Source organism: Ooceraea biroi, chromosome 1 (genome assembly GCF_003672135.1).
Source record: "Ooceraea biroi isolate clonal line C1 chromosome 1, Obir_v5.4, whole genome shotgun sequence".
In the NCBI taxonomy this organism is placed as follows: Eukaryota; Metazoa; Arthropoda; class Insecta; order Hymenoptera; family Formicidae; genus Ooceraea; species Ooceraea biroi.
The window spans coordinates 10,567,558-10,583,949 of record NC_039506.1 but is presented as its reverse complement, the minus strand read 5'-3'; the positions used below and the strand labels follow the sequence as shown (position 1 = coordinate 10,583,949).

Genomic DNA, 16,392 nt, shown 5'->3' with positions numbered 1-16,392 from the left:
AGTATGAATGCATATAATATTTGTAAATCATACAGATGTTTCGATTTTATTTCGGATCTTCTTCAGTGACTGATTATAGTGATTTTGGTGATAGTCATTAGGGTCAAAAGGTTGTATTAATCTTGACCCATTTATATCTATGCTCCAATATGTGCATTGACCTTTTTCTATAATCGTTGAGTGAATTCAACGGATACAGCTATAGATTGTATTTTTTTAGATCCTTATTAGAATGCTTAGAATGTAGAACGCTTATATCTTGGATAATGTGTCCAATATGGGAAACGTCAAGATTCTAATTTGCCCGTTTTCTTTGAAAAATATAACAGAACTTTTAATTAATAGTAAAGGATCTATAAATGTTTGATTTTTCTCAATAGTTCTACATGACTATTTCATAAATATTTTTATAAAAGTGTCTTCTTATGCAATGAAGCACATTCTTCTCTCTCATCTGCATATTTTGTATTCCATATACATAAAATAATCATAAAAATTTGTGCTTTGAAGGTAGAAAAAAAGCAAAAGAAAAGAATCACAAGAACTCGAGCTAAGGAAAAATAAATCTTACATATATATTCCTAGTTTGCTCTTAATATTTTAATATATATTTTTCTTTTAACTGAATTAAAATTATTGAAAATTTTTTAAAAAGATTGATAACAAGATAAATGGTAAAATTTGCAAAACAACAGAAAATAATGTACAAAAAGGATAAGTCGGCATTAATGGAAGTAATGAAGTTTTATTTACAAAGGTATTACTTTAACTTTATTTTCAGATGCGTGCTTCTCCTTTTCTACTCTTTCACTCGTCTTAGAATCTTTAACCCTTCTAAGATCTTGAAAAATATAAAATAACTATTTTTTTCCGCACGTGTTTTGTTCTTTCTTCACTATCTTTAATTTTTTATGCCAAGTGTATTATTTATTTATAATTAGCAATTTATTTTACGCCAATTATCTATTGAAGAATGCAGATATATCCGATAATCGTATATTTAATGTATCTCTGTTAATTCCTAGAATATCAATAATACGCAATAAAAAAAATAGCATTTAAATTTAGTATTATTTATCTCTTTTGCAATCCTCGCCCATTAAAATAGCATGGTTTATCTCCAATAAGAGTTTATCTTTTGTCTTGGCATTTTTTTCGAGGAATTTTCATTGTATGTAAATTTAACATATGCGTGACTAGTGTTAATATCTTAAAAGCACGATTAGTATTTTAACGCGTTTAGCGCTAAATGCGGTCGATTGATCCTGAACTTTAAAACAGTGATAATCGATTGCACTATATATATAGTTCGGTGACGTCAAAAGCAAGCGAATCTACAGAATTTCCGTGATGACCTATGCTCTTATAAGAGCACGTAATCATAAAATGTAGTTCAAAATAAAATTAAAACTTAAATAAAAGAAAAAAATAAGCAGAAGAGAGTGAGAGAGAGAGAGAGAGAAAACTTAACATTAAATTATATATATATATATATATATATATATATATATATAAAAGCCTAACATTTTATTAATACCCCTGTAATACTTTTTAGAAAGTTTTTCAGGAACGAATTGCATTATTTTCAGACATTCGTCGATGATGAGATTATACAAATTTTCTTTAAAATTATTTTTGCAGTAACATTAATTTTTTCTCTTTTTTTCTTTTTCTTTCTCTGAAAATGTATAAGAAAAATATTTCAATAATATTAAATGTATCACCCTATATTTGTCATTCATTATGTTAATCAATGTAAGATTAATTAATATATACAAATTTTTTGCAATTAATTTTTTATATTTTTTTACTGTAAAGATTAACCAATAGTGATAAAGACCCATGAGGTCAATTCACAAAATTTTGTTGTTATTTTGAATATTCTTTCGTAATTGTATACATTTTTAATAAGTAAACCTACATTTTCGTATCGCCTTAATCATCTCGTGTTTGATGCAATCGACGATCAATTACATTTAGCGCTAAACATATATGGTGCAAATAGCAACTTTGCAAGCAAATTCATCAGTGCATATTCATCTTCATATTCATTGCGAATAGTGCTGATTCACATCTTGCTTAGTACTGAAAGTGGCTAATTGAATGTATCCTAGTTTAGAAATTTTCTGATTATATCATGATTTACAAATTATAATTATCTATATCAATTGTTTAATATAAATTATTATGTAATTCGATGTCTACATTGTAACTGTTTGGATTTTTAGATTTATTCCACTTTGATGTAATCATATAAGATTCTATTCGCCCAAATATAATCGAACAGTCACATTTTAGTACTAAACGTGGTGTGAATAAGACCATACCATGCTACTTTAGTGAGATAAAAGGTAATGCGGGTCTTCAACGGATTAATAATAAATCACAAAGAAAATCTTTATATAATTCGCGCGATGATAAGAATAATACAATTATTCTTAATTTTCTATCGCGCAAAAGCCGCGCACTTGCTTTTATCGCTTTTTTATTTCATTTTTCTTTTGTTAAGAAATTTTTCAGCTCTACATATAAAAAAGTCTCATCTGGAATAGCGTACGTAGCGGCCGTCGCTCGGCGAAAGCCTCGAACACTATTTTTTCTTTTCTCTGTACATACACACACACGCACATATACACATACGCACTAGATACACACACCATGCACGCGCGAATTCTCTGCCTTCTGTCGTTTCTTGAATGTATGTTTTTATATTTATATTTATATTTATATTTATATACATACATACATACATACATACATATATATATATATAATATGTATGTATGTATATATGTATATATATATTTTTACACGTTTGTCGCTTTATTATGCGCAGCAAGGCGGCTCGAAATCTTGATTGCGATTTCGAAAGGGAGAATATTATTGGCAACGCTTTCTCACTCCCGTTTCTTCATCAACTATGTTGGCATATTACGTGTTTGCGTATGAAATGTTACATTTTTTTAATCTACAGTATTTGATCACCAGAGAGATTAGACGCTCTCTTCTTCTCTCTTTTTCAGAGATTTGTCAAATTTTTTATGTTCCATGACTTTTGGATTTATTTAAAGGACTTGTATTAAACTTGCAGTTTTCTGCACATAAAATATTAGAAGCACATTTTATACCCAAATATTAATTTCCAATTTCTAATATTGTTAAAATCCTAGGTCTTTAAATATTCTGGCTTTTATAAACTTAACATGTATTTTTGTTTATGACTTATTTTTGTATTCTCAGAACATCTTCAATGTTCGCATTAAATTCCAAAACTTTTAAAAAACTTAAAGAAAAGGATTGTTTAAAGTAGTCTAGAAAGCAACTTAGGGAAATAATTTACAAGCATAAATTATTTCAGATACTTGTGAGTTTACGAAGTCGAATTGATAATTTAAATTCAATTTATTGATATAATGTAACTAAATTATGAAATTTACAAGTACCAAAAGCTTTTAGCATATACTGTTTGTTAGTAAATAAATAAAACGAGCAGTTAAATTGTATGTTTTGAGAGTCCCATCCAAGCCATTTCACATAGTTCTCTTTCTACTTACATATTAATTTCGTTTAAACTTTTTGAGATTATATCAGTATAAATAAAAATGAATTTTGTTTCGTACGCAATAACGTAATAATAATGCTATAATATAGCTAAAATGCATCCTTGGATCCTTAAATCCCTAGATTCTTCTTTGTGTATTTCATCAGAAAATTTTGATCGTATTTGATTGTTTTAGATTTTCATATCTCTGATTATATTTCATTTCCTATAATTAATTTTTTCTGCCTTTTTTCTCCTTTTTTTCCTCGAATTTCTTGTTATTTATATATCCATGAACCCTAAATCATAGATCACTATACTTATAATAAATTTCTTAATTATCACACGTTGCTAGATGATTGCACAGATACGAACGGGTTCGTGGATTTTTGTATTCAAAAGAATCTCGAATGTAATCTCGAATTTTTAGTTTTATTAGTTTAATTGCGATCCTAACATAACAAATGTCCTCTTCAAAATGAATGAATCCTGTATGAACATCATAACTTTTCGAATTCCGTTTTCGAATATACTTGTTAGAACTATGGATTTTCGGATCCTTGGATTGTGAACAGATTTGTTCCAGAGTAGATGCACAATAGTTATACGGAGTCGTTTCGATGGGCATTACATAAGGAGAATGTTGTGACATACAATAATGCTTCGCGCACAATAAGAAACATCAGTATAAGAAATATTGATACACTCGCTAAGTACAGAAGGATGGAAGAATTGGAAGCCACATCAAAAATCTCTTCATTAAATCTCTTCCTATTTTAAGTAAAACTGATAATCCGAACGATCGGATCTCTCCGCAAGCTATCGTTATATCGATAAAAGCTAATAAAACATTACAAAATACAGGATAGTCCAAAAATTCTCGTTTCAATATAGCGGCAGACAATGATGTATAATTATTCTCGATTGCATTAAAACTATTCTGTGCGACATGTAAAAATATTGATACTTAAAATATTACACTTCCAGATTTACGTTTCATTAATTCTTTGTCCTAATAAGTCCAATATCAGGTTCTTGCAACTCAGGATCTTGAATTGCATGAAAACTAATTGTTTAGATGGATTTATATTTTACAAATTTACAATAAATTTGATCTTTTCATTTACAAATGACGTACGTCGATGAAGAATTGCTCTAACGGTTGTATCACAATTTTCGACCCATCCTGTAATTAGAGTAGGCAGAAGAAATAAAACAGCAGACGCAGCCGAGCTTGTTTCAAGCTGATATTGATAATCAATATCTATAACTCAGTGATCATGTATCGATGATAACGTAATCACTTTGATGCAAATAAAAAAACATGACTTCTATCTACAAGACCAATTTCTATCAAATAATCCAAATGTAAATTCGTAGCAACAATGCCCTCAGAATAAAAAGCCTACTTTTTTTGCATTAAAGTGATGACATTAAAATCGATATTTAATTATATAATAATAGTTATAATAATAATAATCATCATATTATAACAGAAGTAAAAGCACGAATAATAACAATTTGAACTGATTATGGTATGCACAATGCACTTTGTACATTCGTTATGCTCGGTCAAGCAACTGTTATCGTTTACAAATTACGCATTAGTAAATATATGCACATATGTAGGGATATACCATCGCTTATCTATTGCTCCTCAAGAGCTATATCTAAATTATTCTAATTTGTTAATGACATCATCGTGCAATTCATTTCACTGGAGCAAGAAAATGTTGTTTATTAAATACGCATCATTGTCAAATAGTCTATCCAAATTTCTTTTCTCTCATACATGATATATTTCACTTTTTAAAATAAGCCAATTAAAAGGAATTAGAATTTAGAAACAAAAAAATACCTAATTATAGAAATTAGGCACCTTATTTTGTAGCATAAATTTTTTAATTTCTAAATCCTTTTACTTTTTCTTAATATACAAGAATGTTATCAATAATGATAAATTGACCAATGACACAAATATTACCAAGAAATAAATAAATTATGTATCCATCCAATTTCATCAACCTAAATTGATGACAGTGGCCTAGTAAGATATCAAAAATATCAATTATATATTATGAAAAATATATTATATTAATTATAAAAAGGTGAATTAATTTGTTATTAAAGTATTAGATTTATTTAAAAATTCCATCAGTTTTGAAAATTAGAAAATGCGGAAACCGGTTTTTAAAAAATGTTATTTAATTTGGAATTATTGAATTACCATTTTTTTGCTCCAAAAGAATGAATGGTCAAATATGACGTAACCTCATTAGCTTGGAGGGAAAGAATGATATGCATTGGCCCAGCTTTCAGTTTAGCAACAATATGATCACTTTCGATAATTAATTATGATTTGTTTCCTTTTTTCCTCTCGAGCAAAACACTTGATACATCATTTAAATATCATCATTAAGTTTTCTGCACATTAATTAACTAATATTCTTCAATAAATTTAATTAACGGTTTTTCAACTTCCATATTTTTACGATTATTTTACATTTACTGAAATTTTTTGGCAAACACCAAAAACATATTTTGCTGCTGGATAAAAACAAAAAATTGATATATTCAGATCTGAATCTGATTAAAATATTTTATTTCAATAAATATTTAAAAAAGAGGTACAGTTGTTCATCTAACAATGAGATTGATAAGTGAAATAAAAATGGAAATTATTACAGTATTGGAGAGTTGATAACAAAAATAATACATATCCCGCAAAATTTCAATGTCATCGTGTTTTAAATGCTCCATATAGAGCGTCCCAAAAAAAGGTGCATATCAGTAGCAGGAAATATTTGATGTACTATTGAAATGCAGTATCAATCATGAAACCTCGCACTTAATTATCTTGAAAGCTATGTTTTTTACATGGCGTATAAAGAAATTTAAATAATATAATAAACGTCAATAATGTATAGCAATTTAAAAAGATTTATAACTTCATACGTGTGTCTGCATATTCTCAATGATAATTGCAACGTAACATCGTGCTTAGATATAATTTTTCTTACACGTTTACGTAATTCTTAAATAATTTATAAAATGCTGGGTAAAAGTTGATAAAATACGCAGGAAACTTCCGTTCCTACTTTTCGGCAGTGTATAGCAGGATATCTTTTACCACTGTTAACATTACTTTAAAAAGTTTTGAATTCTTCGAAATCTTATGGGTTATATTATTAAAATGATACTTTTAAAGAACTTTTTTTGTATATCTGTTTTAGATCATGTATGTTTAGCTTTTCAAGATTTTTGGAACGAAATAAAACCATAGTGTAAGTCTAAAAATATATTCGGATCTTTATTTTGTAAAAATAGATTCCTCTAAATGTTTATATTCTTAATATTCAAAATTAAAAAATTCCATTCCTTGAATACTTAATTCCGTGAATTGTCGAGCCATTTAGGATTTTAACAACATTACAAGATCCACAATCTTTAAAATACTTTTCATTTTTGTATTCATGCATCTTAAAATTTATCTTTTCGATATTAAGCTTTAAAATATCTTAACATTTAAATATATAAAAAAATAATAGAATGTTTTTTATTTCGAATTTTTCATGAGCGAGTAAATATGTGTGTGTGTGTGTGTGTGTGTATTCCAAATTCTACCTGCTACTGTTACTCTCTTTTTTCGACGCTTTCTGTAAGTGTTGTACCAAAAGGATTCGAAAGTGTAGCCGAAACGTCGATATCTTCATTGTCAAATCGAATGTCGAACGGAGCTTGCAAGGTTTCGGTTCGAATAGGAAAACTGAACGGCAACAGCATGGCCCATCAAACGACTCTGAGCGATCTCTCTTCCTCTCTTCTTTTCGCACTTTCTCTCCCTTTTTCTCATACATCCCTATATATTTTTTTTCAAAAGCCGTCATCATTCATCACTACAGTGCTTTTTTTTTCTCTCACGATGGATCAACTTTCCCGTACGCGCAGTTTCTGCTCGATGGAGATTCTTGATTCCATTCTTCTAAATTATTTTCCCCGAGCAGACGCAGATTTCAGCCTGTCCGCGCGGACATCCGATACACACAATTCGTCGTCCCTGATGCTTAGTGCAAAATGGAAGAACACTCGCGCTTCGAAGCTGACTCAGTCTTCGTCGTGTTGCTCGCCAGGAAGAAGGATACCAGTAATTGTGACTGTGTCGATTTGGATGACGTGCCTTTAAGGTATGACATTCAACCGCACTGATTGCAGCGGTTCTTCCAAAGGTCAACGAGGGATGGTGCTTCGAGTGGGTCACGTGGAGCAGTCCCCTCAGGATCCTCCGGAAAGTGCATTGAGCGACAAGACTGGCTGCATTGCCAGGATTTAGACGGGGCTAGGAAGCAGCCAATGCACCTGATCCCGGTGGATTCTGATTGTTCTGCACCGTGTGTCCGGGCACGTGGTTGTACGGATGATTGCTATTGCATAGTACCGTGTAAACGTTCTCTACATTGCTGACCCTCTCGAAGAAGGGGATCAGATCCAGCAGCTCGGAATCCGTCATGTCATCAAACCAAGATGCTACTGGAACCTAGAAAAAGAGATATTGCCCTTCTTATTAATTACTAAAATTAATTTCTCCGCTTGCCATAATTCGCATTTAATAATAGTATAGATTGTGGAAACGAAAACATTTTGTTTGGCTAAAAAACTCTACTCTTATCGTCTTTATAAGTAAATACATGTGTAATCTAATAAGAAAGCCTTAATTGATTATTTACTTCGGAAGATTATAGACTTTCTAGTACAAGAATTAATAACGTAGGAAGCACATCTTACCGCATTATCTGGATGGAAAATGTAGCTGGCAGGACTATTATCTACAATAACGATCTGATGCAATTCCCGACCTAGTTTGTTCAAATCCTTAACATAATTTCCTCTGTGGAACACACAGGATTCTCTAAATAATCTTGCTCTGAATACGCCCCATCGATCTAATAAATCCGCCACTGGGTCGGCATACTGCAGAATAGCATGTCGTAAAACAATAAATTAATCAATCTCAGTATTTATCTCTCTTTAATCTTTTTTAAATTTCTTTTTATTATAATTTTATTGTGAGGAGATAGTGATTGACATTTTTATGGCAGAGAATGTAACTTTATAATTATTTTTATAAATTAATCCTTTTCAATAAAATGATATTTATATAATGCATGTAATAATAAATTGATAAAGAAAAAAGAGATAATAATGTAAATACTTAAGTTAGATATATTAATAGCCTCAAACTTATTGCATCAATCTTTCATTGACTAAATTTGAAAAATTCTTATAAACTGTTTCTAAAATAATTATAGCTGATCTTTAAGTAGCCACTAAAGTATTGATTATGATTAAACAATTGCATAATTATCATGGTGAAAAGTATAGCTTTATTATATATGTCAGTTTAAGAAGACATCTTCAAATATGCTGACATAACAACTACAAACACGTGCGCACATACACGCACACGTACACAAACATTAGTTTAATTTAGATTCATTAAGTACATAAGATAATCTTCCTTTGAATATCAAGAACATACCTTAGCCAAGCTTGCAGTGAACAATACACACTCGAACATTTCACCCATTCTCTGCAAAAACTCGTCCACATAAGGCCTCTTTAAGACGTACACTTGATGTACCGTTCCATCAATCTCTACAGGAACGACAAAGTCCGCATTGTTGATTGGTTTGAAAGAACTATGCACCAAAGTCTCGTCCAAGTCGATTACCATGCACTTTTTGTGCATGTCTTGGTGCCTGACCGGTGGCAGGAGGAACCTTGGTGATCCGGTACCCGGTGGCGGCGAGCCACGGCCATCTCCCTGCAGAGAGCTCGCCTTGGAGCTCTTTGAACTGCTACCACGACCTCTTCCGAGGCAGCAGAGCAGAGAGCGTAAGAGCCCACGCCCTCTCGGCTTCTTGCCACTAGATGGACTATTGCTGGCTGCTTCATTCTCCCCAGGTAGTTGGGCTACGTTATGCAAAAAAAAACAACAATTTATAACTATTGCAGGAATATCAGGTATATACAACAATTATCTATGTATATTTGGGCATGCATTTTATAATAACCAATGCAAATTGGATCTTGTAACTATGTATTCTAAAGAAATTGTAATAAATACTACAACAATTCTTGCTGTATAAAGTAACAACTTGTTTGAAAACTTGTTAACAGTTCGGGATTGTAGGAAGCTAAAGGTTTATAAGTTAATTTGTCAGAAAAATTATATATATATGTGTGCGTATACACAACACACATACACACTCTGGAGATATATCTGCATGATCAAACTTTATCAACAGAAGCTTACAGAGATTAAATCCAATATCACACTCATATGAATCTTTCTCTTACATTCTAGGTTACTTTAAGGCTAAATTATTAAAGCAATATTGCCGAACTAAGAAACTTGGAGTACGTCAAAATAAAGTATTTGCATCTTATCATAGTAGTGTTACTGATTAAATTTGTGACACGACATGCGTCGTGTCCTTTGATACTTTCTCTACAAATTGCTGGAACGTGTCTCAAAACATGAAAGATCAAAGGGCACGTAGGAAAGTGAGGGAATTTGCGACACTGCCTGGAAAACATTACAGAATGACAATATAGATGGGGAACGGAAGGGGAGCAAAGGGAGACACGCAAGGAGACACGCGAGAAGTTGCTCGCAGAGGGGAAAGAGAGGAGTAACGAAAGGTGAAGTTAGGCAAGGCAGGGAGAGGAGAGAAATACGGGTGCGGGTGCTGTAACAGGTGCAGGGGAACGAAATCCCGGCAGCATCTGGCGGAACTCGTGTTACGCGGGGGAGGGGGGTAATAATACGTGCACGGGCAGAGTACGCGATACACACCTTTCTCGTTGTTGAACGCGCCTAGCTCGTCATCCCGCGACACTTGGGCGATGATGGACGATGCGTCCATTTAAACATTAGTCAATGGTCTCTGCGTGCTCGATCGCGAATTCCGTTAACGCGCGCGCGCGCGCGCCAGCCGACGGATGGACGGACGGACGGACGGACGGACGGACGGACAGGCGGGCGGGCGGACGAGTGAGCGAATGAGCGAGCGAGCGAGCAAGCGAGCCACACGCGCGAGAGACAGAAAGTGCGACGGCCCGACGCGCGCGCGCGCGCGCGAGAGAGAGAAAGAGAGAGACGAAGATGCGAGCGAGCGAGCGGAAGCACAATTGACACGCACGTGCGAGAGAGAGGGAGAGAGAAAGCGAGCGCGCGTAGTGCACAGGCATATAAGCTAACCTCACTCTCTCGCTCGCGGCGCACGAAACCCCCTCAGCACCTCGCGTCCTCTCCAACCACCACCACCGCCGTCACTACGTAGATCACAGCGCGACGAATAGAGACGCATAGGCGCAGAACGATACGTTCTCAAGGCGAGCACGCCACTGGACACACGTGAAGGACGTCCCTACGCCGAGACCCGCGCTGCACGGCTCAACCGCCTGGTTTTTTTTTGTTTTTCTTTTCAGGGCGACGACGATTCACATCGATGAATCGGAACGATGATGCGAGTGTCGCTAGTACCGAGTATCTTCATTCTCCCGAGACGCACACGTGCGCACTACGCCACTCTTACCACTCACGGCACTCGGCAGGCACGATGCGCGCCTTTCCTTTTTCAAGCGCCACACCTATCGCCCATTGCGCAGTCCATTGCTATTCCGATGGTGCATCGCTTCGGCGCGCGCGGTCCGCTTTAGGCTGCTTCGTGGAACACGCGACAGGGCGACAGGGTTTGATGCGTGCGTTTTCGTAGACACGTAACTCCGGCCATCGTATGCTCTCGATATACGCGCAACTGCAACTGCGACGTGTGGAACTTGAACGAACGGGTTGACACTTGGCCTTGAACACGAATGAAAGCACTACTCTTTGAACTGGAACCGATGTACCTTATTCGCGTAACCGTACAGCGAATTTTTATGCACTTTGCACGCATGATGCTGATGTACGAAACAAGAATTTTAACGTATGTAATTTCATGCACGTAAATTTGAAAAAGATATGAAAATGTTACATTTTCTCATATGATACGAATAGATAGAATTTCCAGATAAATGGTTTACATACACATAGATTCAAAACGTAAATAAACCGTGATATGTACTTTTAATTTCGTTGGATTTCGGCAATTATTTCCAAGATGCTAGAAATCGATTTGAGATCTCGGTCCGAGAAATGTGTAACCAATCACCTTGCAGTTTTTCCGTAAACGATGCAAGTTGATTGGCTACACATTTCTCGGACCGAGATCTCGGATCGATTTCTAGTATCGACATAAGAGGTTTGTTCTTTTTCGCTGCACTCATGAAGACTAGAGACTAGGCTGTTCATCTTCGTATTTGGAAAGTGAAACAAAACTAGGTAACTAGGTAGTGTAAAATATGTACACTGATGGCATTGCGATCGACAAACTATTGATAATCGGAAATCGGGAGAGGATAAATGGAGTGAATCGGAATGAAATTCTTCTTTTCATTTATGAGTAATAGGAAGACGCAAATAGTTATTGCCATTTTTTTAAATTGACAAATTGTTACATGATTGATTGTTGACAGGTCTACTAAGGGGCGGTCTACAATGCATCGCAAATGCCGTCGCCAGTCCCGAAGGTTGGCAACAGCTAGTTATAAAGTTCGTTTATCTTACAGAGTTTAATAGAATAAATATAAATATTTATTGATTTATAAAAAAATATCTATATTTGATGATCTAAGTCTTTGGCTATCTTTGTAATCGCACCGTCTTTATACATGGTTGACCATATCTTCTTTTAGCCTCCTCCAGGAAGGCATTTTCCATCTGCCTTACAATTTCATTAAAAAATAAATTCGATAGATGAGAATAAATAGCAGATTTGAATTCGAAAGACAAAGAGAAGTCAATCACACATGTTTCCGAATTGTTTTTCAGTCCGGAACTGAAAAGCCACAGTGTATCTAAATGGTCAAATAATCGGCCATCCCTGCACTCTGCCTTGACTACTCTTGGGTACACCATGGTCACTTTTGAGGTATAACTTTCGTTTATGGGTGGAAATCCTATCACTAAATTGGCTCTCAGGAAGTTGTCGGATTTGAAAAAAATTTCAGATTTTTTACAGAAGGGTAAAAAATCCTTGTAACACTCAACGTCGGTAACCACATAGTACATTTTCTCCATTGAAAATCTAAATGAACAAGAAACATATGTTAATTTTAAACGGCATAATCTGCATTAAGAGTACGCGCTATTTCTAATGGCATTTAACATGTAAATAATATCTCAAAATGTATGAACCAAATGATATAACAAACTTAAAACACTATTGCAAAAAAATGAAAGTACCTTTAAAATATAAATGCAGAAATACTCATTTAGATACATTAAGATACTGATATTGATAATGACAACAACAACAGATTAAAAATACGAAAAATCAAAAGTCTATGTTCTTATTACCCTACTAATTTACGTCCTTCGTACTCTTTTGTTTTACTGCTTGCTCCTGTTTTATATGTTCGCCACAAGCTCCGCTTGAAAGTTTCATACTTCCATGGCAGTGCCAACTGTTCCAGAAGAAGCATATACCTAAAACTGTCCTTTCGCAGGTTAGTAAAAAATATCAATTTTTTTGGATTATTTTTACAAATAATTTACGGATATATTTTTGTCGAACTTAATTCAATTTCTTACCTCCATAATCTTAAGTACCTGCAATTTTGTATATTACCAGAGATTGCGTGAAAAATTACCTGTGCATGTCGAATATGAAACGTTAAATTCTCTCGTAACGTTTAGCGATTTACATTCAACGCTGATATCCGATATGCCAAAATTACATAACCTTAAATATGTATTGTTTCAACATCATCTCAGGGTTGTTTCCAGTTATGATATTTAATGACAGACGTAGTCATGTTTCTGTAATCTATAAATAACAATGAGGAGGCCAAGGTTCTACAAGAATCGTCGAGGCAAGGAGTGCGTGAGTGAATAAATAACAATATATCCAACGCACTTCATGACACACGTGCGTCAAATTACTTGGGTCATTAGACAATCATTAGACTGACATTCGAGTATGACTTGCACAGATTTAAACTTGGTCAGATTTAGCCAATCAAATACATAATTTCGTTGTATGTACAATTCCTAAATGCCATTGATCCAAATTTTTAAAATTAGCGGAAAAGGAATAAAAAATAAAATATGGTAATTATGAAGGAGAGTCTCTTCCTCACCGATTTCTTTCTAACTTTGCACAAATGTATATTTTGATCCTAAAACGCGATTGCGAGAAGGAAAATCGTCGCTCTCAAATAGGAAAAAAAGGTACGAACTGTTAAAATGTGACAGTTTCGGGGTTAGGAAGTCTGTCATACCGGCGGTCTACGGGCGTAGCGCACACTGACGGAGCATGCGCGGTGACGTGAAGTGCGCGAAATTAGAAAGAATAGTTAGAAAAATATCACATGAGCTATGTATATAAACCTAAACTAACCTAACCTAACCTATACTGATTGTAATTTACTTACCATTAGTTTATTTACAGTTAAATAAATTATAATCAGTATAGGTTGGGTTAGGTTAGTTTAGGTTTATATACATAACAAATATATAATAAACTTTTTATGTATATAAACCTAAACTAACCTAACCCAACCTATACTGATTGTAATTTATTTAACTGTAAATAAACTAACGGTAAGTAAATTACAATCAGTATAGGTTGGGTTAGGTTAGTTTAGGTTTATATGCATAGCTCATGTGACATTTTTCTAACTATTCTTTCTAATTTCGCGCACTTTCACGTCACCGCACATGCTCCGTCAGCGTGCGCTACGCCCGTAGACCGCCGGTATGACAGACTTCCTAACCCCAAAACTGTCACATTTTAACAGTTCGTACCTTTTTTCCTATTTGAGAGCGACGATTTTAACTTTCAGATTCGTGTTCTACGCACAAAAATACACAATATTGATGAGTTGCAGCGAAATCGGAGAGGAGGGAGCTCTCCTTCACAATTACCCCGAAATTGTCTGGGGGTCTATTACGTACATAGATCTTATGTACCTGGATAGGCCTTTCCCTGTAGAGAGAAAGAGTGAGAACATATCCATTCATCGTCCATCCTTCACTTTACAATATACAACACGCATGCGCGAAATGATGAATTAAACATGGCCAACAGTTTGGTTTCACGTATGTCATGAATGTAACCTATAAAAGTGATATTATTAAGTGAATGATAAAACGACGATAAGATGTAAACTATGTTGGCAGTCTTCCACACGTATACCTGTTGTTCAATCTCGTCGAAAAATGGGCTTTGTTGGTTTTATTATTGGTTTGCAAAATTGTTTACGTATGTCGCAAACACTTATAGAGAAAAAATACATTACATATTTATTAATTTTTAAGTTATCGCAAGATCATCTTGAAACTGTTTTTAGTGCCGTTCAAAGCAAAGGAGGTTTTAATACAGTAATCCTTCATGCCGAATGTTTACTGCAATTTATAAAAGATTACTTGTGAGGCATCATATTTCAGCATCACAATATGGCAATTGTGCTATTCTTGGTGCAATGTCTATCTTACCTGTATCAAATACGACCGATAACATTGTTGATGACTGCACTTATGATTGTGCAGATAATAATAACAATAACGAAACAGTGCCGATCATTGATATTCCAAATCACAATACGTTGAAGATGTAAACGAATATATTGCGGGTTTTGTTGTTAAAAAAGTAAAAAAAAAGATAATATGTCAATTGAATGTATCCCATATTTAGAAAGTGCAACATCCCCAAATCTTTTTTTGCACTTAAAGAATAGAGGAAATCTTAATTATTAAGCCTTCGTCGGATGTCAGTTTAATATGTAAAATAACAGAAAGATTTATACGAGCTTATTCCGCTACAATATTTATGAGAAATTGTAAACAATTTCTCATAAGTAAAGTAAAAAATTCAGTTAATACAGTTGTTTTCACTGACATTATTACAGGTCACTCTCAGGGCCAAGATTTTTATTGTAATCACAGAAATCAGCTCATAAATCTTATTGTTTCTAATTACATAGCACGTGAAAATAACGAACAGCCAAATAAAATACGTAAAAAATTAACTAAATTAATTTTATTTTCGCATGACTGATTCCTTGTAAAATCATCCCACAAAGTTTGATGTAAAACTACTTTAAGTTTATAGATACTATAAGTTAGAAATAGTATTTATATTATATTAATATTGTTTATATTATACTACTAAATAACATGCTAATTATATTTGCTATTTATTTTCTCAATTATACATTAATTTTTATATCTTCTCTTGTTTCCTTTTCCCGGAAAACTAATTCCTTCCTTCTTACATCCCTATAAAATATCTCCAGGTATTCCACTTTCAATTTCCTTAATTCTGCAGTTTCATCATTTATAATTATCTGTTTAATAGCCGTAAAAGCCCTTGCCGCTTGATTTTTTATTATACTTGTTTATTTATATTCTTTAATATATCATTTCATTATATTTCTCATGCTTCATCAGATATTACGTCCCTGCGCCTCCGCGCTTGCGCAGTCTTTCTTTTCCAATAGAAGGACAGAAAACATATTGCTCTCTCGCTCTGATATCTCGGTCCCCGATTTTCATCAACAAGGCCTATCCAGGTATATAAGATCTATGATTACGTATCTCATCACGAAGTGAAAATGCGAAAAGTGAGCAAATTCACTAGGGGTTGACCAATCAAATTATAAATATTCTAGTAAATTTGCTCATTTTTCACATTTTCACTCCGTGAAGAGATACGTAATAGACCCCCAGAAAATTTCCCCCTGTG

General features: G+C 33.9%; 2 protein-coding genes and 1 long non-coding RNA gene across 11 annotated transcripts; 1 reads left to right on the top strand and 2 right to left on the bottom strand.

The window, feature by feature from the left end:
• Positions 1–2,472: 2,472 nt before the first annotated feature.
• Positions 2,473–10,608, bottom strand: LOC105286707 (carboxy-terminal domain RNA polymerase II polypeptide A small phosphatase 1). The gene is made up of 4 exons (XM_020034082.2): positions 10,398–10,608; positions 9,078–9,511; positions 8,324–8,509; positions 2,473–8,075 (listed from the first exon to the last, which is right to left on the bottom strand). The coding sequence occupies exons 1-4, from the start codon at positions 10,465–10,467 to the stop codon at positions 7,878–7,880; spliced, it is 888 nt and encodes a 295-aa protein (XP_019889641.1). The 5' UTR covers positions 10,468–10,608; the 3' UTR covers positions 2,473–7,877.
• A 783-nt stretch (positions 10,609–11,391) lies between these two features.
• On the top strand, positions 11,392–12,987 carry LOC105286709. Of its 3 annotated transcripts, XR_895302.3 has the most exons (4): positions 11,392–11,532; positions 11,877–11,927; positions 12,122–12,175; positions 12,477–12,987. It is a non-coding gene; the product is annotated as an uncharacterized LOC105286709 (long non-coding RNA). The 3 variants fall into 3 exon arrangements; XR_895301.2 differs by lacking the exon at positions 11,392–11,532 and having other exon boundaries at positions 11,539–11,927; XR_003407560.1 differs by lacking the exons at positions 11,392–11,532; positions 11,877–11,927 and having other exon boundaries at positions 12,055–12,175.
• On the bottom strand, positions 12,221–14,636 carry LOC105286710 (coenzyme Q-binding protein COQ10 homolog B, mitochondrial). Of its 7 annotated transcripts, none has more exons than XM_020034083.2 (4): positions 14,619–14,636; positions 13,298–13,473; positions 13,005–13,139; positions 12,221–12,732 (listed from the first exon to the last, which is right to left on the bottom strand). In XM_020034083.2, the coding sequence occupies exons 2-4, from the start codon at positions 13,303–13,305 to the stop codon at positions 12,288–12,290; spliced, it is 588 nt and encodes a 195-aa protein (XP_019889642.1). In that variant the 5' UTR covers positions 13,306–13,473; positions 14,619–14,636; the 3' UTR covers positions 12,221–12,287. The 7 variants fall into 7 exon arrangements, with proteins under 7 accessions (XP_019889642.1, XP_011350148.1, XP_011350149.1 ...); XM_011351846.3 differs by lacking the exon at positions 14,619–14,636 and adding an exon at positions 13,787–13,925; XM_011351847.2 differs by lacking the exon at positions 14,619–14,636 and adding an exon at positions 13,886–13,903.
• Positions 14,637–16,392: the final 1,756 nt, after the last annotated feature.

Coding starts and splice junctions, on each gene's coding strand:
- LOC105286710 (XM_020034083.2), bottom strand. Junction 12,733..13,004: donor GAAGGACGTAAATTAGTAGG/GTAATAAGAACA, acceptor TTGTTCATTTAG/ATTTTCAATGGAGAAAATGT.
- LOC105286707 (XM_020034082.2), bottom strand. CDS start 10,467: ATGGACGCATCGTCCATCATCGCCCAAGTGTCGCGGGATGACGAGCTA. Junction 9,512..10,397: donor CGCGTTCAACAACGAGAAAG/GTGTGTATCGCG, acceptor TGCATAACGTAG/CCCAACTACCTGGGGAGAAT. Junction 8,076..8,323: donor TTTTCCATCCAGATAATGCG/GTAAGATGTGCT, acceptor CTCTTTTTCTAG/GTTCCAGTAGCATCTTGGTT.